Source organism: Vombatus ursinus, unplaced genomic scaffold (assembly GCF_900497805.2).
Source record: "Vombatus ursinus unplaced genomic scaffold, bare-nosed wombat genome assembly UNPS02014813.1, whole genome shotgun sequence".
Lineage (NCBI taxonomy): Eukaryota > Metazoa > Chordata > Mammalia > Diprotodontia > Vombatidae > Vombatus > Vombatus ursinus.
The window spans coordinates 28,614,624-28,641,961 of NW_020954591.1; the positions used below are offsets into that span (position 1 = coordinate 28,614,624).

Consider the following 27,338-nt stretch of genomic DNA (forward strand, 5'->3'; position numbering starts at 1 on the left):
AGTAGAAAGTTGTATTTCACTGTTCAACCATAGAGTAGGTAATTGCTTATTTGGCATGTTGCAGCAGATATTCTTGTTTAGTTGTTGTTTGGATAAATGGACTTTAGGCCTCCTCATCTCCCACCTTCTTAAAGGAACTATGTCAGAGGTGCCACTATTTTCATTGCTTGAGGTTTTTGATGTTTGGCTTTTTATACCATAGATATTTTACTATATATTACAAAGCACCAACATTTCCCCTTTCTGCCCCTCCCCCCCCCCCCCCCCCCCCCCCCCCCCCCACACACACACACACACACACACACACACACACACACACACGCGCGCGCGCGCATATTCTTTAACTTGTCTTCCCCACAGACTCCTTCTTTGTCACAAATCTGTTCTCTGAAATCAGTATTGGTTGTTGCCTGTAGTCTAAGTTCAACTGCCTTTGGATTTGGAGTCAGGAAGACCTGAATTCAAATCCTGTCTCACACTAACAGTGTGACTTCAGGCAAGTCATTTACTCTCTCTCATCCTCTCAGTTTCCTTATCTGTAAAATAAGAATAATAGGACAGTTAGGTGGTGTGTGGATAGAGCACTGGGACTGGAGTTAGGAAGACTCATCTTCCTGAGTTCAAATCTGGCCTCAGATAACTTACTAGCTGTGTGACCTGGGCAAGTCACTTAACCCTGTTTGCCTCAGTTTTTTCATCTGTCAAATGAGCTGGAGAAGGAAATGGCAAACCACTCCAGAATCTTTGCCGCTGGAATCACGAGGAGTCAGACGCAACTGAACAACAACAGTTAGCATCTACTTTTCAGGGTTGTTGTGAGGATAAAATGAGGTATTTTTTAAATGCTTTGCAAATTGTGAAAGTGCTATGTAAATGCTAGTTATCATCATCATCAATTTGCATTATTTTTGTCATTGTATATATTCTTCTAATTCATCTTTCTTCACTCCAAACCACTTCATATAAGATTTCCCATGCTTCCCTGAATCCCTTATCTTGATTATTTCTTGGTAATATTCCATTCAATTCATTTTATATGCAACATTTTATTCAACCATTTCATAAATGATGGGTAACCACTTTCTTTCCAGTGTTTTACTAAAAGTGCCATTATGGCTATTTTGTCATATGTAGCTTCTAATTCTTTCTGTGACCCCTTTGGAGAATATAGCACTATCATTTTTTCTGTTACTTTTGTTCAAAATCTTGGTATTGTTTTTCACTCTTCTCTGTCCTTCACCCTCCAAGTCACATTGATTTGGTCTCACATTTCTCCTGCATCTTTCATATCTTCTGTTCCCACTCCCCCTAGTCTAATATGAGCCCTTATTCTCATTCACCTAAATTGTAAATTCCTTTAGAACAGGTACAGTTCATTTTTGTTGTTATCCCCAGGACCTAGCACATTACCTTGCAACACATAATTGATACTTAATAAGTGCTTGTTGAATTTGTCCTTTTTTAAAATGCCTTTTATTTTGATACAGTAGACAAGCAACCTCCTTTACAAATTACGTTCTCCCCAGTTAGTATATGACTGTTAATACAAGGAAAAGATGTGTCCTCTAGCTTTAATGGTATGATACTAATGTTGACCATTGTATTTGACCATTATTTTTTTTTGCTTTTCATTGTCTTCATAGTTCTTCATAGTTCATCATGCCTTAAAGTATAATAATTTTCTATTGTATTCATAGTTCATTCAGCCATTCCCTAATTGTTGGACATGTTTTTGTCTCCAGCTTTTTGTTACAGATAATGCTACTGTGAATATTTTTGCATATATGAATTTTTCTTGCTCTCATTAATCTCCTCTGGGGTATTGTCCCAGATTGTGGAATCTCTAGGTCAAAGGGTATGAACAATTTAATATCCGTTCTTATATAATTTCAAGTTATTTTCTAGAGTAGTTGAACCAAGTTACAGTTCCAGAATTGGTAAACTCATATGCTTTTCTTCCCACAAACCTTCTAATAATGGCTTTTCCTGCCTTTTTTACAGGAAGCTAGGTGGCACAGTGGATACAGTGCTGGGCCTGGGGTCAGGAAGACCTGAGTTCAAATCCAGCCTCAGACACTAGCTTAAATCTGAACAAGGTTAACTTCAGTTTGCTTCAGTGATAATGGGAGTGATAATAACAGCATCTACCTGGCTGGGTTGTTGAAATAATATTTATAAAAATGCTAGCACAGTACCTGGCACATAGAAGTCATTATATAAATGTTTATTGCCTCTTGTCCTCTTTGCTCATTTGATTGTGAGGTGATTTGGGATTCTTTGTCATCCACTCTGTGCTTGTTCCAGTTTGTCCTCCTCAGTGCTGCCAGATTTTCCATATATAAGGACCTAATAATGTTACTCCCATTCAAAAATCATTTAATGGCTTCCTATTGCCTACCAAATGAAGTTCAAAATTAAGCCTGGTGTTCAATGTACTTCACAATCTGAATAATTTTTTTGTATTTCCCTTAGCACATGGCAGAACAGCCATGTAGTACATGCTTAATAAATGTTTTTTTGAAGTGCAGTAACCTCAAACACAAAGTATTTGTTTATGTTTACCTAGGATATTCAGAAGGTTAGAATCGTATCTTTTTTGTTTGGTTGGTTGGTCGGTTTTTTGTTTTGTTTTGTTTTTTGGCTAGGCAATGGGGTTAAGTGACTTGCCCAGGGTCACACAGCTAGTAAGTGTCAAGTGTCTGAGGTCAGATCAGGGAAAGGGAAAGGGGAGAACAAAAAGATTCTTTTGACCTGAAGATACCTTTGGGACCTCCAGAAAAAAACTACATCATGAATACTTATTTCAGTACTTTTAAGGATCATTAGTTTTGAAACCATTGGATATTAGTATTCCTTCCATCATGGATACAGCTTAGTAGATAATAAATTATCACCCTGTAGCCACCCTGTTGATGAATGTTTAAACCTAGATATGCTTGTCCTTATATGACAGACATACAGTCCATAACAGAATCCACACCCAAAGCCTTTTCAGCTTATTTTTCAGAGATTATCAGTCTTCATTTTGGTGGTATAGCCATCATAAAACCCAAGATAAGTTATGCAATGAACTATAAGAAATTCTCTTAATTAGGTTTGATCCTTTTAGAACTGGGGAAAAAAATTCTTAACAGCATACAAAAGTTGAATATCTTTCTAAATAATGGTGTGAAATGTCATTTTTTTCTGGCATTTCACTGAAACTCAGAGCAAATGTTTCAAGTTCTTCTTGAAATAATTAAGCAGAGTTGATAGATATAAGTAAATATAGGTGATACCCCATTATAGTAAATACCATTAAAAGAATATATTCTAATTAAAATAATTTGCCCTACCCCATCTCATAGTTACATCATTGTTTTATGCTAACGAGACAAGGAAATCTTTAGAGCAAATAATAAAGTGTGTAAGAAATGCTTTTTCTGCTTTCATTTTCTCTTCTTACCTCATTCACACCACTTGCCACCACCATCACCAACAACAAAAAAACCCTGCCTTAACTACCTTAACAGTATTCAAACCTAAATATTTAACAGTATACAAAGATTTCCAGGAGCTTAGAAGAGGAAAGAAGTTGGGATCACGTGTATATCACACTTTTTATTTATGTTCAGAGTACTTCATTTCAACTAAATAATGTATGCTAGGCCCTAGGGATACAAAGACTAGGAAAACAGTATGTACATATATAAGCATATACTGAATAAATGAAAAGTAATTTGGGAGCAGCAGGGGAGCCCTAATAATTGGAGGATCAGGAAGGAGGGCCTTCTTTAGGAAGTGGCGCTTGAGCTATTATTTAAAGAAAGCTACAAATTCTACAGGCATAGAGGGAGAGCATTCCAAGCATGAGTGACAACCAATGCAAAGACAAAGAGGCAGGAGATGGAATGTCATACAGAGGAAAGTTTGGGCTGTAGAGTTTGTTTGGGGAGTAATATGAGATCAGCATGGAAAAGAATAGATTATATCCAGATTTTGAAGGTTTTAGAAGCAATTGAGAGACATTAAAGCTTCTTGAGCAGGTCAGGGGCAAAGTCAGATATTTTGGAAATATCAATTCCTGTGGCTGTGTAGAGGATGAATTGGAAAAGTCAGGGAAGACATGAGATCAAGAACCTAATTGGAAAGTTTTTTTGGAGGTTCAGTTGAAAGGTGATAAGGTCCTGAACATAAGGTATGTCTGTATGAGTGGACAAAACAGGGTACATGTCTTGGATATAGAATCAATACGATTTACCAATTCATTGGATACGGAAGATATAGGAGAAGGTAATGTGTGAGGTAATAAATTTAAACAACCAATTGATGGTGTCATTGGTAGAAATATAGGATTTAGGAAGACGATGGAGGTAGAGTTTTGGGGGTGCAAAGGTAGTGAGCTCTTTTTTTGTTGAATTTGAGATGATGGTAACCGTATAATGACACTACACAGGTAGGTAGTTGGTGATGTAGGGTTGCAGCTTTGAGGAGAGAAAGAAGCTGATGTGTAGATTTGGGAGTCATTTATATAGATGATAATTGAACATATGGGAGCTAATGAGTTCAAGAATGGAAAGACCAGAGAAAGAAGACCCAAGACACAGCCCTGGGGACACTTTGAAAAGGGGATAGAGAGGGAAAAGGATCCAACAAAGTATACTGAAAAGTTATGTTTAAGTATAGAGGAAGAGAGCCAGAAAAATGTACTGTTAAGAAAACTCAAAGAGGAGGTTGTAATCAAAAAAGGAGGACTGAGCAGAGGTCATTAGATTTAGCCTTAAAACTCCCTAGAGAAAATATTGCTGGGAATCACCTTTTGTATCCAGTTCCTTGGTGACTGAATACAAGGAAAATGCTGAATATGAAGAGAGAAGTCAAGGAGGGCTCTTAGAGATATTGAGCTCGAGGGATTAGAATTGTGGTACTGTAAAAGTAATTTCTAACAAAGTATTCATTATCTGAAATTCCAATACAATGCAACAATTTGATTATCTATGGAATTCATTATGATGATAACCTTAACTTCTGTGTTAAACCATGATAATTTTTCTTCCCCTTTGCTTCCTGTAAGGATACCTTTAAAGCCAAAGTATCTCCTGGCCTGGGATAGGAAAAGAAAAATTAAATTTGACATGTTTTGAAGTCTCAGACCATTAGACTTAGCACATATAGATATTCAGTCAGAAGATAAGTAGGAGAGGACATTAGAGTTAAGAAGACCTGTGTTCGGATCCCACTTCTGACGTTTAATAATTGTATATGACCATGGGCAAATCCCTTCATATCATTAAGCCTTAGTTTCCTCAATTGTAAAATACGTACAGTCCTTCACAGGCCTGTTGTGAGGGTTGAATAAGATAATATATGCAAAGCATTTGCAATTATGAAATGCTAACTGCTGTTATTGAGTATAAATCATTTTTGTATAATAGTGGTTAAGAAAAAAAGCAGAGGTAATAATGTGAAGATGAGATTAGTCTACAGAAGACCATTTTACATTTCATTAGCATCAGCTATGAGTCAGATTGGTGAGGGTAGGTAACAAGGTTGTGGTAAAAAGAAGCTGGAGCTTCCCTAGGGCACAATCTAGAGACATTTCTAGCACTGCCTTCTGTCAGAGTAAGAAAGGTATATGAGAAACAAAATAATCATAAAACCAGGAAATGAAGATTAGCCTAACCCAGATTACCTGACCACACATGTTTTTTGAGCTAGGAGATTCCAGCCTACTGCACTTGTAAAGCAAGTTGTCTTCCCTAACCCAGCTTACTTGTTTCACAAGAAGAAAGACAGTTGTCAAAATTCCACTCAAAATTCCACTCCCTATTTTTAGCAGCAGACTCCTTTGAGTAATCTAGAAAATTTTTGTTTTGATATTTTATCAAAATGCTATTTCATTAAAGTGTTATCTTCTGATCTAATAAAGTTCTGTTGAATTAAAATTGAATTATAAGCCTGACTAATGTGGTCCTTTTTTTTTTTTATCATCTCAGTTTGCTCTGTGATGAGAGTATGTATAACATCTGTTGTGTGGTTAAGGTTTGACAGATACCCTGATTTTATGTTGGGTTTTCTTTTTCTAAACTAAATTGGTTCAGAATGGTTTCTTTCTGGCTTCTGGTATATTTAATATGGATATGCATGTAAAAACAGAATGCATCTACTTTTTGACCACTCACCATCTCAGCTATATTTATAGGAAATACATAAGGGCCAAGAATTGGACAAGAAAGGATATATAGTAAGGGGAATAGTTCAAAATGATGCAATATTTGACCTCTCTTTTCAGTAAAATTAGACATGCTGATTCTGATAGCTAATTCACGTCTAAAAACATGACTAAGTTAATTCATATCTAAAAGAACTTGCTAGAATGTATTTGGCTCTTCTTCCTTGCAAGCATCATAACAAGCCTACCCTGATTCTCTGCCCAGGAACAGAAGCAGTTGTAGCAGTGCCTAAGAAATTTGTGAGCTAAAACTTTACATTACTTAGTTTTGCCTATTTGCAAAATCAAATATTATAGCACTTCATTTATGCAAGGATTACTTAACTGATGATCCCAACTAATTGGAACACAGCCAAAACCCAGGAAGTGTCTGAGCAATCAAATTAGATGTCATTTTCTATACTAAAGTTCATGAACTCTTTGTATAGGAGAGCTTTTCAGGCCCTCAAGCCTGTTTGTACATGTTTTAAACACAACTTTGGTAATCCTGGTTTTCTGTTTCTCAGTCCATAGCGAATTAGAAGCCAAATGGGGAGTTGGTATAGAGGAACATACTGGCAGCAGCAAGAAATGCTAGCTTAGTGAGGGAAAAGGTAAAACAGCTTCTAAAAACAGACATAACTCATAAACATTAGCAGTCTGCCATTGCATTTTAAGTGCAAAAATTTTTCTTTTACTGAGTCCATCACTGTATGAAAGCACCATAAGAGTGTCAGTTGTTACTAATTTGCGCCTTGCACTTAGTAGACATATTAATAAATGTTTTATTTCATTGACTTATGGCCTATTACACACTAAGAAATCTCTTACAAGTAACCCAATTAATTTTTCTTACTTTAAACATCTGATTGCGTATCTGATGGGCATTAACTTTTCTTCTTTACAGGCTCAGTAGATGAAGGAGTCACTGAAGGACTACCTACACTTCAAAACACCTCCAGCACTAATACTCACGCAGACGATGAAGATCGGTAAGGACAAACTTATTAGGATGCATAATCTTCCACTTCTACTCATTGGAGTTGCTACTGATCTCTGCCCATCCATACTTTCTGATCCTGTGCAGTTCTTGTTCATATAAGATCCTTTTAGATACTTGGGTATACATGCATCCATAAATTATGATAAGTTCTGCTCCATAACAGATGGTGCTAACAGTTTCATTGTATTTGTTTGTAAATTTAGTATTAGCCCAGTATAGGGAATTAATTATACTTCCTAGTACAGAATGTAATGCTAATTGGAAATGGTGAGCATAAAATAGTGGAGTTGTAGGGAAAGGTGTCAGGTAGCAGTCTCCAGGGCAGGAAATGTAAGTACTTAGGTAGGAGGACTTGTTATAGGTACTCTTGAATAATTTTTCCGCTTGAACCCAAGGATTTGTTTGAAGAGCACTATTTCTTTTCATAATGTTCTTTATCAAACATGGTTGTGGTTCCTGAAACATAATATTAAAAACTTTTTTGTTGGTGTTTATAAAATGGATCTTATTAGTTGACATAGAATTCAGTAGTGTTCCATTTTATTGGAAGAACATAGAGTAGATAAGAAAAATGTTAATTTATGTAAAATACTTAATCTTTTCAAAATTACACATTGAGTTATCTTTCTTGAAATTGTACTGTTTTCTGTGTGTGAGGGAGTAACACAGGAACTGAGCAGATAAAATATTCATTCATCAATTTAGCAAGCATTTATTAAGTGCTTACTTTTTGCCAGGCATTGTGTTAAGCACCAGGAATACAGAGGGAAAAAACAAATACTTCCTGCCCTCAAGAAACTTTTAGATTCTAATGAAGGAAACAAAATGTAAATCCATAAACATTGAAGAATTTAGCTGAATTTTATCATGGCATTTGGGAGTTAGCAGCTATAAAACTTCAGTAAGATAAATGCTAATATTCATCTGAGAAGCATCTGGTTCAAGGAGAAACTTATTAAAATTAAAGGAATGAAAAGGTCAAGCCTTTTATATATATATGTCCCTGTGATTTTAGATCCAAGTTTAATTCTGGACATTCTTTGTTCCTAATTTAGAGAGGTTTTTTTGTTTTTCATAATGCTTCAGATACTGGCTTTCTAATCCATCAATCATGAAAATAAGTTTGGAAAAGTCATTTAAAATTTATTTGGCTTGCTTAAAATAATTCAGTTATATATTTGCCTAGCCTTAAAATGAAAATATGGATGCCTTTTGTGGTTCTTGGTTTTTGTTTGTTTGTTTGTTTTTTAGATTGGAAAATGTTCAGTATCCCTACCAACTCTACATTGCTCCTTCTACCAGCAGCACAGAACGACCAAGTCCAAATGGTCCAGATAGGCCTTTTCAGTGTCCAACTTGTGGGGTCCGATTCACCCGCATTCAGAACCTTAAGCAGCACATGCTTATCCACTCAGGTAATGTTAGCTTCTCTGTAGTGGTTTAAATTATGATGATTCTTAAAATTTGGGTGCAGGATTCTAGTCAAAATGTATTTGATTATACAGAAGCTGGGTTGTTTCTGGGCTTGACCTAAAGCTTTCTAGGGAGACAAAATCCCAGAGCTGGAAGGGATCCAGAGATAATCCAGACCAGTTCATACCTGAAGCATTATGCCATAGATAGCATCCCTAACAATTTCCACTTGAAGACGTCCAGTTGATGGGAAATGAATTACTTCCTAAGGCAGTGCATTACCACCACCCCCCCTTTTTTTTAAGTAACTCTGATCATTTGGGTTTTTTTCTTATTTGGAGACAAAATTTTCCTTTTCTGAAGCTTCTCCCCAAAGCTATTTGTGGCTTTCTCTTTGAGGGTCGAGCTAAATAGATGATAATCCCTCTTCCACAAGAGTCACCATTGCCACCAGACTACCATCTAACCCAAGGACTTTCTAAGACTTTATTCTTCTCCAAGCTAAGCACTCCCAGTTCTTTCGATCAGACCTTGTGTAGCATATTTTAAAGTCTCATCATCAGCCTGGGCCTTTCCCTTAGGATTTACATCAACTTCCTTTCTAAAATGTAGGACTAGAACTGAATGCAGTACAAGGACAAATATGTGACAGGATTATCACCTCCCTTGTTTTGTGGACACTATTTATGCAGGGGTTTGGTTTTATTTTTTTGTTGTTGTTTACTTTTGTAAAGAAAACATCATAGGGGCAGCTGGGTGGCACAATGGATAGAGCTCTGACCTGAATTCAAATCTGGCCTTGGACATTTGACACTTACTAGCTGTGTGACCTTGGACAAGTTACTTAACCCCTATTGCCTCATCAAAAAGAAAGAAAGAAAAAGAAAACAATGTAATCTTAGAGATCTTAAGTGTGAGTCATTTATTATTGTTGCTATTAACCCTCAGGTTTTGTTTTTTGTTTTACATGAACTATTATGTAGCTTCCTCTCTGTCACCCAGTGCTTATATAATTGAAACTTTTAAATCAAATTGGGAACTTTACATTTATCCTAGTTCATCTCATAGATTTGACTCAATAGTATATTGGAAAAATGTTTTGGGATTTTGTTTCTATCATCCATTATTAGTTATTTCTACTGGCTTTGTATTATCTGTAAATTTAGTAAGTTTGTCATTTATCCTTTTAAGTCATTAATAAAAAATTTGAACATGACCATATGATTTACCATGTCCCCTCATTGAAGCTTGTTCTTTGAAGTCTCATAGCAATAATCATTTGGTTTTACGATGACCAGCAATAGTGGCACACATCAATATTCTGTCTCCTGTTTCTGAAGTATTCTAGAGAATGTTTTTTGATAATAATTTTGCTAATAATTTCAAGTTGCACATGGCAACAAAATTGCATTTTAAAAATCTGTTTCTATGAAATTAAGATCTATTTGATTTAGGCCCTCCAAATTGTCTCTTTCATAGAAGCAGTATTCTTTCTTCCCCACAGGCATTAAACCATTTCAGTGTGACCGCTGTGGGAAAAAGTTCACCCGGGCTTACTCGCTAAAGATGCATCGCCTAAAGCACGAAGGTAAACGCTGTTTCCGGTGCCAGATATGTAGTGCCACTTTCACTTCCTTCGGGGAATATAAACACCACATGCGGGTTTCCCGGCACATTATCCGCAAGCCTCGGATTTACGAGTGCAAAACTTGTGGCGCCATGTTCACCAACTCTGGAAATTTAATCGTTCACCTGAGGAGTCTGAACCATGAAGCGTCAGAGCTAGCAAACTACTTCCAGAGCAGGTGAGGTGCACAACAAAAATCTAACCAGGGAAACTGCTTTTCTAAACTCTCTCTTCCTACTTTCAGGGCAGCCTGCTGTGCTTTTTATCAGGTTTGCCAGCTAACTGCAGTCACATTCACTTTTAACCTCCACTCCACTATCCATACTCTGATCACTTCTTAGTTGTATACATTTTATATGCTCACTATTAAGATTTTTTACAGTAATCAGAACACTTTTAAATGTTATTTTTTAAGTAATAATAAGCTAACAAAATCATTCTATAATATTAATGTTATTTGCACAGTGGACTACAATACAATTAACCATATCATAATATTTGGCTATAATGAATTATTTCAGACACTTTGGGGGTAAGAATAGATTTTTGACCATTTCTTTTTCTTTTAAGCTCTGTGAGAATATTTTTATCAAATGGAGTATTTTTATAGAGGAACTTTGGAGTAAACTATAATAGATCAATTGCATTTATTTCCTTTTTACCCTTTTGAACAAGATCAGTGAAATATCCTTTCTTCCTTTTATCTTTCTCCTTAGGTAGACTGCTATCAATAATAATTTTCAGAAGAGTTACATTTCTATTTTCCCCCAATTTTTTTTAGTACTTATTGAAAACTGCCTGTGTCTTGAGCTCATAAACACTGTAACATTCTTAACTTTAAAGGTAACATTTATAAAAGCATTTTGTTTATTGGCAGTGTTCTATTTGTTACCAAAGTTCTTTTTTTCCCGAAAGCAAAACATTCTCATTTTAGGGGCAAAATTTGCTTAGTATATTTAGTTCCTGCTTCCCAAATATTGGTCTCCCTTTGGTTTTTAAAGAAATTTTTCATTATTTGCTTGGCACAGTGACCAAGTTTTAACCATCCTTTCATTGGTAAACTGAATTTTTTATATCTTTGTGATTCTCGTACTATAGAACTTTAACTGTATATGTACAGTTTTCTCTAAGCTAGAAGATTCTAATTGACTGTGTGAACCAACTAAGCTTATTTAGGCTTTGAAGAGTAAATGAATGTGGTTCTTTTGTTTTTTATATATAGTCTCGTTTCTAACATCATCTTAAGATTTTGTCAAAATTTGTACATTGGGTATATGTTTGGGCCCATGCAAATTTTCATTGTACTTTCTTTGATTCATGCTAAATAATCTGATGGTAAAATGTCCAGTCATGACAAAAGTTATGCCCTAACAGTGAAATTTTCTTAACTCAGACATGATGAAAGACTTAGTTAATCAAAATTGATAAAATATTTAAAGCAATTAGAGATGTTGAAGCAATAATTTTTTAGAGGTCAAAATATATCCCTTTTGTAGTGAAATTTGCATACAAACAGCTACATGGTGCTGTGGATAGAGCATTGGACCTGAGTTCGAATCCTGCCTGTATACTTAGTAACTAATTCTGGTCAAGTCTCTTAACTTTTGTTTGACTCAGTTTCTTCTTCTGTAAAATAGCACCTTCCTCCCAACGTTGGTTTTTGTGAGGAATAAAATGGGATAATATTTGTAAAGGGCTTTGTAAACCTTAAATCACTGTTCAAATGCTAGCTGTTATTACTACCACTGCTATTATTGCTTAAAATTGGCATTGGAATCTGAATGAAAATCTTTTTTTGGAGAATTAATTCATAAGTATTTCTTATATCTTCACCTCAGTGTCTGAAAATGACTTGATTTTTTAATTTTTCTACTAGGTAAAATATTCCCAAATCCAAGTATGCAGAAGGGTTTAGCTCCCTAAATTTATTGTCTAGTACATAGGTGCGGAACCTGCAGCCTCGAGATTACATGTGGCCATCTAGGTCCTCAAGTGTGGCGCTTTGACTGAATCTAAACTTCACAGAACAAATCCCCTTAAGAAAAGGATTTATTCAGTAGAAGTTGGACTCAATCAAAAAGCTGCACCTGAGGGCCTAGCAGGCCACGTGTGGCCTTGAGGCTGCAAGTTCCCCACCCCTGGTCTAGTGTCTTTTTGAAGTTGGATTTGTATATAGTTTACCCAGCAGGGTAAGAAACTGAGATAGATATTGACATTTCATTCAGAAGATATGCTTGTTTCAATGGATATGGTGATAGGATCAGTTTTGTATTTTCATAAAATGTAAGATATAGATTGTCTCTCCAAATGCAAAATATTTTTAAAATACTCCCATAAGTATAGTGTTTTTATGTTGCTAAGATAGATATCTGTAAAAATTGGAAAATAACATCTTCCTTTAAAATAATTTACTATTCATATTTAAAAGCACCATTGTTTTTTTTAGTGTGAGAATGTATTTTACTGACTCCTGTTAGTATTTAGAAACAATTTTCATATCCTTAAGCACTAGGACAAGTGCCTTTTATGTTTGTGACACTTTTTTATAAAATCACTAAGATGGTAGTATTCTTTTTTTTACAGATTCCTTAATTCTCTGTTTGAGTACTACTAACAGAAGAAATGTTTTATGGTTTTTTGTTTTTTGTTTTTTGTTTGTTAACATTCTTTGCTAGGTAAAAATGTCCAAAATCCCTGCTCTCCACGAATAGTTTTAAAAATCAACATATAGAATAGTTAATACTTCTTCTTATGTTTATGCAGTTAGGCATTCTTCCCTTAATTTGCCCATTAAGCAGATATTTTTCTGTCAATGAATTTTTGACAGTATTTTTCAGATGCAAATGTTGAGCTAAAGGATGACAGGCCCATTCCATTCTTAAGCACTTTTAGATAGCATATTGCTGTTTGCAGCTTTTTAGGTACTTTGATGATTAGATACACCCTGTTGACATATACCCTCTAATAGCTGTGTTTTCTTTTTTCTTTAGAGAAGAATTTAAATGTTTTGATATTTAATATGTTAGTGTAGTGTTCTTGGGTTTTACCAGTTAAACGGGGAGGCACATCTCAAATAAAAGGTTGTGGTAATTGCTCCAAATATCAGTTATATAACCTTTATTTTTCCAGTATGTGGACATAGTTTTGAAAGCATTCTTCAGCCGCTTTACACATTTTAACATATTTATAAGCATATTTATATCCCCTCATAGAACATCTCCTCTCCCTCCCCCTCAAATCCAGTAATATTTTCACTATCTCTACACACTGTAATCTTGAAATATATGCATGCCTACTAGCATTTCATTTTTATTTCAGAAATAATGTAGGAATTCATATTCCCAGTTTAACATTTTCATAACTTTTATTTGAGTGTAGAAATACCCTGAAGATCATTTTCTTAGCTGAAAAGAAATGTGATGTGATTAGGATAAGAAACTTGAGAGAGGACAGTAAACTAGAATGTAAAGCTGCTGTAGCATTATAAGCAATACAAAATACCACATGTTTGGTCTCCTTTATTTTAATTTTACTCAGGAGCAGTGCTATAAGAAATACTTATGTTGTGAATCAAATTTTCTTTTCCTTTAAGTTTTAGTAATAATTTGGTTGGGCAAGGACTTTACTGCATTTCGTGCTGCTTTGAAAAGTAACTTTGTGTTTTGTCCTTTGCCCCTCATTTAGTGATTTCCTAGTACCGGACTACTTAAACCAGGAGCAGGAAGAGACCCTAGTTCAGTACGAGCTTGGAGAACACAGTTTTGAAAGCAATTCGTCTGTCCAAATGCCCGTCATTTCACAGGTCTCATCAACTCAGAATTGTGAAAGCACTTTTCCCTTGGGGTCTCTTGGTGGTCTGACAGAAAAGGAGGAAGAAATGCCAGAGCAGCCAAAGACCAGTGCCAGTACTGAGACAATTAGAGATGACCCCCCAAAATTGGAGCTATCTTCTATTACTATTGAATAATTTCATGTTTTGGCGTTGTTTTTGTTATGTTTTGTTTTGTTTTAGAAAGTGCCTGTGCTTGGTTCTGTACATTTTTTAATTTAATTTTTTAAAGAAGAAAGGGTGTACTGGGGGGAACATCCTTTTTACTTTGTAGCTATGCTTTAAACAGAAAATTGCAACAGGTGTCATTTTTCATGACAAAGAGGTCACTCTAAAACTGAGTGGTACAGTAAGATCATGTCAAATCAAAATAGAAGCTGTGATACACTTAAGGAAAACTGACTCAAAACACTTAGTAATTTCTTCTTCCACCATTACTGTAGGTTGCCTCTTATCTGCAAGCCATTGGGGAAAGAAGAGAGCGGAAGACTTTTAATCTGACTAAAATGCAAATATATGCCAGAAATATATTACCATACAGACCAATATACTAAGTAGATACTTATCACTCTACTTAGGACCTTGAACAATATTTTGTAGAGCCTGCTGTTTTCTTGAACTGTTTACAAGTAAAGTTTTTGTTTGGAAATTATTATGGTAAATATTTCTGAAACTTAACAAAATTGCCTTTTTGAAGCTTTGTCATTCTTTTTTTATGATACTCCATCCTTTAATGTTTCACACTTCTCCAGATGCATATTTCTTGCTTATGTGGAGGTCTGCAAGAAACTATGATTTTTCTTTTAAGTCTAGTTGTACATTTAGAAATTGAGAGATAAGGAAGGAGAATAATATACATCCTGTCCTAAAAGAAACTAGTCTACACATCTTCATGCCATAATTTTTGGCTGAAAGCTTGTTTACCTGACCTATGACCGTTGATGTTTGGTTTATTAAGTGGTTTATTGTCCAATCCGTTTTCTTCCTACCCCATCTTCAGTTGTATTTTATTTTTCAAATACTGGCCCAGCAGCAAATTTATTGAAGGTAAAATATTGGAGTCTTTTGTGTTTATACATATGTATGTATACTGTTGGTGATTTTTATTATTCTGTTTGGGATAAAACAAGGAATTCTCTGTAGAGGCCAAGTTCTTAAACCCAACAGGGGGCTGTTTACAGAAAGTCTGATAAATTATCTTTTTTCCAAAATATTTTAAACTATTGCCAGGTTTGTTAAAGGCAGCAGTTACTAGAGCTTATACAGACACTTAAAGCAATAAAGTAAGAAGTTTGTGGTTCCATTTTTTTTTTCTAGCTTTAAAAAAGTCTCAATTGGAACTGATGGTCTTATATTCATGAAGGCATCTACAAAGATCTGACAAGTGTAGTTAGAGTAACAGTAACATTAGAGCATTAGATTTGTGGGTATTCCTCATGCTGCTGTGGTATTCGACTCTCCCTGAGTCAGAATTGAAGCTTTTGTGATGCTAGTGATTAATCTAGTGCCATTAAAGCATCACTGGTCTTGAGCCTCCAAAGAAAATGTATATTGATTTCCCAGGGTTATGAAATTTGAAGTAATCCTTTGTTTCTGCATATGGTTACCGAAAATAAATTATAAAATCACTTGTGTAGAATATGAAAAGGAAATGCAGAAACAATACCCTGTTTAAAAAGTAAAATATCTGCATTGTTGTCAGGTGCTGGGCAGTAAATGTAGAATTATTTTTCATAGAAATATGCTAATTTCATTGGACTAGTTTCCATTTCAAAAATTGGCTAATTCAGTGTCTAAATTTAATCATATTTTGAGTTGTTTCTCTTTCATGGCTTTCTTTATGAAGGTAGAAATGCTATAAGATTATACATTATATTCCTTTATAACAGTCAGAACTTACATAATTTCTTCTGAAAGAGTTTAACATTAAGTATTTTCTAGTTTTTACAAACACAAAGATAGGCAAAGTTAAATCATGCAGTTTTTTCTTAGAATAAAGGTACTTGCTCAACCTTCTTCAAAGTGTTTTTACCTCATCTTCCAATCTTGCTTCCTGCTCCCTACCTTGCTTCCATGAAGCCAATTTTGTTCCCAATTATAGGGCTTACCTTTGAACTTTTTAGGAAGATAAGTTAAATAGTATACCGCTAGTTACGCTTTTTGCTGACTGGGTTGAGTTACTTTTTGCAACAGTTTGTCATCTTTTTGAAACAGTACTACATCCATACTAAAGAAAATAGGCTTTTAAAATTTCTTTTAATGTATTGTCCTATCTTTTTCTGTTACATAATAAGTGAAACTTAGTTTCTTTTTAAATCAAAGGCAAAAAGTGAACCTCCCCCTTCTTCCCCACCAAAAAATCAAGGAGTTAATAGTGTTCCATTTTTTTGAATGGGGAAAAGTGATAAAGTGTCTACAGTGAATATGAAGCATTCATTTCTACCTTCTTTTGACATTTTAGTATCTCTTCCTTTTTTATTTAATGTCTATGCACAGCTACAGAGGGAAAAAGTAGTGTTTAGGGTAGAAGGAAGAAGTAGGTGGAATTCAATAATTCTGTCCAAGCTTCCTATCCTCCTGTCCCAAGAACTGAGCAATAAGGTAAGAGAGCTCTACACAGTAGTTGCTCTCAAGGCAGGCTGGCTATATTCTCCATGTGAGATAAGCAACACTGGATACTCTGTACAATTGGAAATTTCAGATGTCCAGATTTCCAGGTTTGTGTAAATTTTAACAACAGCCTCTTAAACTTCACTAATTCCCTACTACTTCCATTGCCCTCTCTTCCCCACCTCACCAAAAAAACAACTTATACTAGGTATTTAGCAGATATTTTGTATGAGAACATTTAAATGAAATCTTTGGTTTTTGAGGGGAAAGGTAGATAATGTCACTGAAATACATTTGGTACAAGGATATTTGGCTTTTAGAAAATTAAGCTATAGAATTATTGCAGATATCATTATGTTTATTTCTAGTTTTCTTAATTTCTCTAAAAAAGGCCTGGAAGCAATTTTTATCATTAATTTGTAGGAGAGTATACACGTGGGTGAAAATACCAGTGCTTGTTTTGTTTTTCCACAGAAATTACCACCACAATACTTAAGCATCGGAATGTTTTCATTTAGATTATTTAATATAGCTATCTTTTTTATGTCCCCCCAATAGTGCTATGTTTTAATGGGCTTAAAGTTTTAGGGTGTATCATAAAATGTCTTTTTTTAAACTAAGGGTTTTATATAAGAAAAGCTTTTCAATCTACTAAATAAGTCTAGTGTACATTAGAAATGAGCAAAGGTGCTCATTACTAACCCCTTGATGCCAGGTGTCACAGCTACATTAGCTCATTTTGTCTTAATTCTGTTCTTTCCATTAGCGTTGGTGAAAGTTCAATGTATGCCATTATGCATAATATGTCTTGGTCAGCCCTTTAGCCCTAGTCCACAGAAAGCGTTACAGTCATTTTAACATCATCAGTGTTGTTCTTTCCAGTATTTAAGTTGTAAATCCATGTAGGAAAGGGGGATGTATCCAATCTTGGGGCTAGGGGGCAGAGAAGAATTGGTATTCTGTTCCTGTGTTTTACGTTTTAATTTTTCTATAAGAGGTTGTAGATGGGGAGTCTTAAATGTTATCAATTATTATGATGACACAATTTCAAAAAAATTTAATAAGTTGTTGGACTACTCTTAATTTGAATTTTAAATAATAAGACATATTTAATCAATCCACTTAAAGTTCTCAAGTGCAAGTTGACTTAAGGGGGTAAAAATGTTTGGGTGGTTAACCAAAGTTTGTTTAGTCTTATACTTTATTATGCAAAAATATTTCAAATTCAATTCTGGATCACAGTAAACATAGCTCCATATGTGTCCTTTAATTCTTTGAAACAAACCAAAATCTGCTATCTGCTAAAATATTTTCAGTAGGTTAAATCTAATAGAATGTTTAGCAAGCTTAATTTACTGTTAATTACTCAATGAAATTATGCCTCCTGAGCCAAATTCTTACAGTACATACATTCTTGACTAAGAGGAACTTCTTAGAAACTAATTTAGCTTTTTCAGTCTCTAGGGTTAAACTATTATTGATCTTATTGGCCTAAGAGTTAGTGCAGTAACCAAAGCTATAGAAGGATCTTGTTTACTGGTTCTCATTGTGAAGATTATTTTGTAATGCTTTGGTCTTTGTGATTTATTGTAACCAGCCCCTCCCCCAAAGTATTTACCATTTACAACATAATGCAGTAGCCTTTCTGCAGTTGTGGTAGTACATAAAGAAGTTTATCTTTAACTAAAGTGTTTTTTGGTTTAACTGAGGAATTTAGGATGTGGTTAAAAATCAACTTATTGACATCTCTGTCATGCTTTAAAAAGACTGTCTCATGTGAGTGTAGTTAAATAATTTTTCAAATAATTACATGGATATGAAAGTATTACCATTATGAAGTAGATAACTGAAAGAAATTATCAAAATGACATCTCCTTTTCATTTATGATTGACTTAAAATACTCAAATACTAACTTAGTTTCCCTTCCTTAAGCAGTAAAACAAAATTACAAAGATATGAAAAAAATGTTATTTTGGAATATATACTTTGAGAAGTTTATAATGCTATGAATAGGTCCCATAGGCTTCTTAAATAAGTTATCAAATTTTTAAAACATTAAATTGGGTCTCTATTAGTCCATACCTGATTCCCCCTTTTGTTTTCAAAGTTGTTTGACAATGTAGCTTTTTATTTGTACTTTCTTAGGAATCCCCCAGTTAACCTAACCATATTTAGTAGGCAATAAAGATTCCAGGTAAAAGACATTACTTTGAATTAACTATTCACTGGACCAGTGTCAGATTCAATGAAGAGAAGCATCTCTGACATTATCATTTTACAAAATGTTCAATACAACTAAGGCCCTAACTTATTTGAGGCTATAGCAGTTTGTGGGAGAATTGTTAATGGAAGTCTTACTTTCTTTTTCAGAAGAAAACTTTGTATGTTTAACCTTCCGATTCCTTTTTACACTCAAGCTAGTCACTGCATTTTTCTGTTTTATAATAAACTGATGCTCTTAGACACATTTATTACATAATGAATATAGTTTTTGTGGTAGAAAAAAAGTCCAAAAGGATTGAGTTTGTGAAAGTGAGATTCTTAAAACAGAAAAACTTTTACTAACTTACACACTAAATTCTCCTGAGATAACATTTCTATGTTTGTACAAGTAGTAATATATTCATAGCCTTCATCCATATAATGCTGCTGAGGTACATAATTTGAGATTGTCATAACAAAGTTCATTTCGTGCCTCAGTAACTAAGTTCCCCTCTGTAGGTTCCAAGTGGTATCTACCTTATGCCAAATTTCACTCTATAGCAAATACTGTTATATTGAAGTTCTAGTGTACATAATAATAGTTTATAAAGAGCTTAGGAATTCAGATAACTGTATTCATACTTTTGAAAAATAATTTTTTGGTCATTTAATTTTGAAGTGCCTGATTTAAAACAATTTTTTCAGTTGCTAGCTCTCTCTTTTCAATTGACTGCATTTATTGGTTAGGCTTCTAGTCTAGATTTTAAGTATGATCTTTTGACATACTATCACTTTGTTCATTCAGATTTTAGTTTTGTGATTCTTAAAATTCCTTGGTTCTACACACACACACACACCAATTTCTAACCATAGCTGAATTTCATGATGCAGTTTAAGGAAACCCTCTCCTTTTATGCTGGACAAGTTAAAAATCTCATTGATGAATGCTCACATACCAAAGTACATCTGATGAGGGAGAAATGTTTCTTCCCTGCTTTGAGGGAACACTAATCATCTCCCTCTTGATGTACATTAAGTTCCTGTTAGCATTACTAGAAGCTGTTCATTTTAGGAGAAGCAGTCTGTCTCTAGGCCCATAGGAGCAGATACTTATAGCAAAAATCTCTGTTGTAAAATTATAGATGTTGTGTTTCCTTAGGCGGCTTATTCTGATTATCAATTTAATTCTCGTGTTGACATGCTATCTTAAAGTCTCTCATACTGAGAGAATAGCAAAGTTTGAAAATTGCACTGCTTTTCAACTTTCAGGTGCCTGATATGAAAGGAATAAGACCACGAACTTTGTTCATTTTTTTTTTCCTAACAAGTAATGGCTTCCAATGCTTATTATTACAAGAGATTTTAAAACATTGTTTTAAACTTCAAAAAAAAAACCAACCCTATGATCCCCCAAAACCAAGTTTTGGTCTAAGTTTCCAAGACTATTTAATTTCACTGATTTCTGGTGCCTCGTGGTGCATCAGATATTGCCTGCCTCTTTTTAGGGCATCTTTGTGGCACCTTATATCCAACCTGGAGGATAGTATATGTCTCAATTGTACATATACCATCTTTTCAAAAGCCATTTTATAAAAGTCCTAGTATTTTAATATTTAAATATATATATTTGTGAAAGATACTTTTAGAATGGACCCCTTTTTTTTAAAATTTAAAATTCTCATTTTTTTAGAATAAAATGAACTTTCCAAGACTCTAATTGTCTTTCTCTATAGCAACATAAAAAGATAGTCAAATTGAGATCAAAGGCCATAATCTGACTATCATAGAAGAAATCGGTGGTGGTTAATGCAAAACATTATGAAAAGCAATGACCCTTAAAGAGACACATGAAAACGATTCATGATTTTAATGCAAGAGAACTAGATTTTTATATAAAAGTGTGCTGCTTTTTTTTTTTTAATGATTTCATATTAGCTGCCATAGTAGCTCAGTGTTTTACAGAGCTAACAGGTCTGGCCCCACCAAAAAAAAATAAAAACTAGATTAAAAACTATACCCCACTGTCTTCCAGATGGGTGACTGTTTTGTTTAACTGATGCATGCTTTAATATTTTGCCTATATCCCTGGCAACAAGGAAATTTGGGGGTGGTTTTCTTAACCCTGCCATTTTATGACTTTCTGGGCACTGGCAGTTTGTGAAACCCTTGAAATATAGGGTATTGCTGGAGGGAAAATGTGAATTAAATTATGTAGGTGGGTGGTGTTGTGTATTCTCCCACTTCTTCCCTCTCCTCCCCCCCAGCTCCTAGCAACAGTAAAACTTTTAACTGTGCCAGTCCCCAATCACCAGCTGTATGTCCAATTGTCATCTCATTCAAATATAGCTTCTTTTGGTGACAGTGGCCACAACTAAGTTACTTGGCATGTTTGACTTTCAACAACAGAAATAGTTTTTGTTTTGCTTTTGTTTAATGTGTACAATGTTTAAAAATTCACATTTTATATACTAGTATCTGGCTATTAGTATTTTTCAGGAACCATAGTTCTTGGTGGCTATATATGTGTATATATACATATATATATATATATATTTTTGTGACTTTTTTTGTAAACTAAGTGCCGTTTGAACGTTACAATCATTTTTAGAGTTGTTGTAATCAATGTGAATATCATGTTTTTTCAAATCTGTTCTGAGCCTGTAGTGTTTGCTTTGTGATCCTACGTGTACTGTATATATTCTGTATAATAACATTGTACCGAAATACTAGCTTGTTTGATATAAGGAGAGTTATGTATTGAGTACTTTTTTTGCTAGCCTGGTTGTTTAATCTTTAAAAAAAAAAAAAGTTTTGAAATACAAAAAGAAAAAAATTTCTCCAAACTGGTCCTTATTGAGGTCCAAAATTGAGGTGCAGTTGGGCAAAAAGGGCAGGGAAACACTAGTTTTTGAGTGTCTTTGGATAGAAACATGAGGCTAAGATTTTTTCATTAAAATATATTATTAATGTTTTATGGAGTAAACTTTTTCTATTTGTTGTTATTTAACCATATATTTCTCACCTCTAGCTAAACAGTTAAGTGGTGAATGGTATCTGAGGGCAGAGGAAACGATATAAGCATTTTTTCTAACTTGTCTCTCTAAAAAGGAAGAGGACTTTGCTTGAGGAGACATTTGTTGAGCACCTACTACATAAAAGCACTATGCTAGATGCTGTGCCTCAGTTTCTTCAATAAATGTGCAGAGGATTGAACAATTCTTCATAGTATTTTACACACCCTCAGCAATAGAAAAGACCCTGTGAGGGAGGCTGACTCTGGAACTATCAGATTTTCCTTTACCTGAAGTAATCCATTTGAATGTAGCATCTTATCTCCCCCCCCCCCCCCCCCCCCCTCCCCCCTCCCCCCTCCCTCTTTCTCTCCCCCCCCCCCCCCCGTATGGGTATACACACACACACACACACACAATTTCCTTTCTGCAGCAGCAATTTGCTGAGTAGCCCCAAGGAGACTGAAAAAATTAATGCATCTTCTAAGGGCATGTTACCTTTACAACCAGAGAGCATTAACTTTAACATCAAGAAAATCTGTTTCATTGTGTACTTAAAAATAAGTAGTGGAAACCTGAAAAGAATTGAGCTTCTCTAGGTTTGAGATCTAGGTTGGTGGAAATTTAAAGTAGCAAATACAAATTCACATTGTAGCCTGTTTGATCTTGTTTGAGGAATGGGTGTAAAAGGAAATTATTTTGATAATATTAAGCTACTAATCTACTGCTATTAGAAGCCACAAGTCACACAGTATTGCCATCCTGCAGTAATTTCGTTTCTTTGGGGAAAAGATACCTCCATATAGCTTATGCTTTAGAAATCTATCCTTTTGCTATTTTTTTTTCATTTCACCTGGCATTCCTCTGTTCGTCCTCCCAGCCACCCCAGCTTGTTTGTCTTGGCATGAGCAAGAAGTCCCAGAAGATCCAATTATTTAACTCTGATTAACTACATGCATCCACTTCAACCCATGCAAATACTTGATTTAAGTACATGCCCGTTTTGCAGATCTTTCCCTTACAACGTGGATTCCTATCTGTATTGGGAGCTCCAGCTGTGTAACTTTGGAAAAGTCACTTACCCTCTTGGCCTCATTTTCCTCATGCAAAATAAGGGGATTGAGCCTAAACACAATTTGAGGATCAGAGGATGGGCACAGTGACTCCATTCAAAAGGTGGAACTGGCATTAAAAGTTTTTGGTTCCTGTTAGAGTAATACTTTGATATATGTATCTCTGAGTCACCCCTGACACCCTGCTGCTACCGTTCAAATCTTATTTCCTGCTAGTTAATTGAGTTAACATCTACAAACAGTTAACATTAATGATTGTCTTTGGCTAGAAGGACCAAAAAAGCAAGTTAGAGGTAAAATTTAGCCCCCAGACAGGTTCAGATCCTAAATAAAATTGCCTCTTAAAGGGAAGAGTAAAGACCTCAGAAAAGTTACAGTGGGTTATCTTAGGACTTAAAGATCAAACCAAATAAAAATATTTTGAAACCAAACTTCATACAAAAACAGATGTTAGCTCTGAAAGGCCACTTTGATAATTGACTTGTAAGAAGAAGCTACAAAAGATAGTTACACTTGGATGACAGAATCAGGATCTAAAAAGTCAGTAAGCATTAAGCATCACTATGTCCCAGGTACTGTGCTAAGCATACAATTCCCAGAACTGAAAGATGGAACATCTTGTTTGTGGAACAGTCAAGAGGGCAAGTGTCACTCGATCAAAGCATGTGGTGGGGGTGGGGTATAAAAAGACCAAAAAGAGAAGGGGGCTAGATTATGAGGAGCTTTGAATGCTAAACAGAACATTTTGTATAAGTTCCTGAAAGCAATGGGGAACTACTAGAGTTTATTTCAGGCCATCGAGACATTGACCAAATTGAGTGTGTTCAGATTAGGATAAATACGATACCAGCTTTACAAGTACAAGATGGAGGAGAAAGATGTCACTGAAAGAGATTATGGGAGTTTGGGTATGTTTGAGTCAACACTGTCACATTAGGAAGGACGCTGATGAGCTAGAGAGCAATAAGAAGGCAACCAGGACAGTGAAGGAATTAAAAAATCATAACATGAGGATTAGCTGAAGGAACTAGGAATGTTTTAGCCCATTAGGGGGTAGGAGGAAATGAAGGTGGAGGGAATGGGCATGATAGCTGCCTTTGAGTATTTGAAGGACTATCATGGAAGAGAAGAATTAAGATTAATTCTTCCCTTCGGGGCCAAGTATGAGAGCAATGGATGTAAATTTTAGTTTGATACAAGAAAAAACTTCCTAACAGCTACACAAAAGCAGGAGAGGATGTATTGGGATAGTGGGTTTCTTCTCCCTGGAGGTCTTCATTGTTGCGCTGTAGTGGTGATTCTTGTTCAGCCCTTTCTAACTCTGAGATTCTGTCATTCCACTTAGTTTTTTTGGAACAAAATTCACTCCCAGCCACAAGTTTCTACTCATAAGATTGAATTGCTGTAAGGTGCACATAAATGGTGAGATTCTTTTTTTTTTAAAGGCAATTGGGATTAAGTGACTTGCACAGGGTCACACAGCTAGTAAGTGTCAGGTGTTTGGTCTGAGGCCGGATTTGAACTCAGGTCCTCCTGATTTCAGGCCGGTGCTCTATCCGCTGTGCCACCTAGCTGCCACTGAGCTTCTTTTCCCACAGTGCAATTACCCAAGTAGACAAAAAAAAAAAATAATGGGACAGAAGAAGCAGAGTAAGAATACACTGTGATAAAACTCTAGTGATTTGTTTTGCCAGAGCTCTGGTGGTCTGAATCTTAATAATAAAACAAAAAACCATGAGGTTTAGAATGAGCAATGTTTGCTTAATTGCTCCAACTCTGGTACAAAGACAGCATAGTTGGAGAGAAGGAATAGGCCTGCATCCATTATATTATTTTCAGGACTCTCTTTCTTAGGAGAAGCCATGGAAAAATCAGAGTTGAGGGGGCAGAGGGGGTATTTCAGATTTGGAATATTTTATTTCTAAAAACTCTGCCTTTGAACTTCTTCTTGAGCTGTATTGGGGAAGGTGGGGGATTGAGTTTTTAATTCTTTAGTCATATCTAGCCAGTAATATCATTATCAATAGGTTTGCTTCTTCACCCCTATTTTATGGATCACTCTGTTCATAGAAAATCCTACCTCTGAGACTTAATGCAGTATGACCAAGAAATGTGTCACAAATCCGCATATCAGAATTTTTGCAGCAAATCGCTAGGGGAGGCAAGAGCAGAAGAATTTTCACCATCACTATAGTTTGCTCTCAACACTTCACTTTTCACATAATATATAACATATATACAATGAGGAATTAGTGAAAAGATGAGGCCTTCTGCAATGTTGAAAAAATCAACCTGTAAGCAAATAGCTGAAAACAAACCAATAAAGCATATGCAGCTGGGTTACTATCCAGACAACATATCTCATTCTTTTCTTCCACCATCCCCAGAAGTGTCTACCTAAGGCTGAGGCAGGGTCAGAGATTGGACTAGGTTCTAAAGAGCTGTGGGAGCAGATCTAAAGGAACAAATTTGAAAGATGTCTGGTAAAGCAAGACTCAGAATCAACCTGGAGTCTAGGAACACCACATCCCAAGAAAAGGAAGTAAATTGGAAATTAATAAAATGTGAACAGGAAAATAGACAAAGAAGTCAGGGTCAAGTTTTAAATGGAAGATTTTGATACATGTCCAGAATGGCAAAAGACAAGTATATCTAAATTGCTGCACTCAAAGATTAGAGGGCAGTAAGAGGATAGGATTCCTAGACCTTTCTATTAAATGTCATCCTGCAGAGAAAGTTCTACTTACCTTGCCTAAAATCTAATCTTCAAATACTTGACTACAGAAAGGAAAACTGGATCAAGTCCTAACAGACAATGCCCCATTATCAGCTTTATGGGGGGGAGACAATGGTAGGTATGGAATCAAGGCCGAAAGTGGAAACTGAAAACTAAAAGGACATTTTCCTCATTTTCCCATTGAAGACGAAGGATGCAGAAGAGCAAAATTGATTTGGGAAGTGAACACCTAAAAAGATAGTATCTGGAAGGAACAAAAAGTGGGGTTTCTAGACCACAACTTAAAATACAGGGATTACAAACTCTTGGCCAGGGATGGAATATACCTAACAAAGGGTCAGTAAGAATGCATTTGCTTAGTGTTTTAAAAATGTAGTCAGAAGACCTTTAAAATGAAAAGCATGAGGGAAGAATGACTTTATCCACCAATAGAAGGTAACTACAGTGAGAGGATAGTAGTCAAGATACTCTGAAGTACCAAGGAGACAGTGCAAAGAAAAGAGCCAATAGTAAAATCCGTGGCCTCATTTCTATACACAAATACCAAAGGCTAAACTGACAAGCAAGAAGAATTAGAGATCCTAATGCAAGTCAAGAAGGAGTGATGTGAAATTCCAGGATGAGGAGACAATGTGGCATGCTAGAATCAGGAATTGAGCCTGTCGAGGAAGCAGATTTGACTTTGCATAGGATGGATAAAAAGAGTGACAACAGAAGATAGAATCAAGATAAGGAAAGAGATTGTATGATAACACCTAGTTGCCCTTGATGAATTTGAGTTGCCTGGCTTAGGTAAAATATATCCTGAAAGAACTATTAGATATTACTGCACCACCATCAATTATGTTTGAAAAACAGTGGAAAACAATTGCCCTAGCACTAGAGAAGACAAATGTCCCAGTTTTCAAAAGGAATGAAATTGAGCCTACGGAATTTGAAGTGAGTTTGACTTTGATTCCTGTGAAAATTCTAAAATGCATCATTCAAGTGAAGATTGGTGAAGATATAGAAAGGTAAGCAGTAATTAAAAAGAGCATGGTCCACTAAGAAAAGGTCATGCCAGATAGCCATATTTCCTTTTTGACAGGGTTACTAAACTGATCATTGGAATGCAATATAGTTTACCCAGTTCCCTAAAAAGCAAAGCATTTGACAGTATCTTATTATAGGTGGAAAGATATGGGGCAGATTATATGAAATCAGCTGGTTGAGTGGCCAGATTAGCCATTAGTGATTTGATACCAGCTTGGCATGAGGTCTTTCCTCGTGTAGTTTTCCAAAGAACCATGCTTGGCCTATGCTGTTTAACATTGTCATAGGTAACATTAAATTTGTACATGGCACAAAGTTGGTAAGAATAGCTAGCACACTGGATCACAAGTTGGGATCCAAAAAGAATTTAACAGATAACATTAGAACAAATATAACAAAATGAAATTAATTAGAATTGAAGAATAGCTTAAAATTTGCACAGTGCTTTATATAAGTATTCTCATTTGATAAATGTAAACTTTAAAAAATGCAAAAGATGACTTTCACAAGTACAAGATGGTAGACATATTAGCAGTTTGGAAAAAGAAGTGAAGATTTTATGAACTGCAATCTCAATGAAGCCAAAAGCATAGTGTGACAGCCGAAAAAT

General features: G+C 35.3%; 1 protein-coding gene across 6 annotated transcripts in view; it reads left to right on the plus strand.

Annotated features, from left to right (window-relative positions):
- The window catches only part of ZBTB44 (zinc finger and BTB domain containing 44), a 115,546-nt gene extending 93,688 nt beyond the window's left edge, over window positions 1-21,858 (plus strand). For 3 of the 6 annotated variants that reach the window (XM_027877671.1, XM_027877670.1, XM_027877672.1), the window contains 4 exons: window positions 7,098-7,182; window positions 8,445-8,608; window positions 10,111-10,411; window positions 13,918-21,858. In XM_027877671.1, the coding sequence (XP_027733472.1) occupies window positions 7,098-7,182; window positions 8,445-8,608; window positions 10,111-10,411; window positions 13,918-14,200 (833 nt within the window). In that variant the 3' untranslated portion in view covers window positions 14,201-21,858. The remainder of the gene's footprint in view (window positions 1-7,097; window positions 7,183-8,444; window positions 8,609-10,110; window positions 10,412-13,917) is intronic. The other 3 variants (XM_027877673.1, XM_027877674.1, XM_027877675.1) reach the window with 3 other exon arrangements.
- The last annotated feature ends 5,480 nt before the right edge of the window (window positions 21,859-27,338 follow it).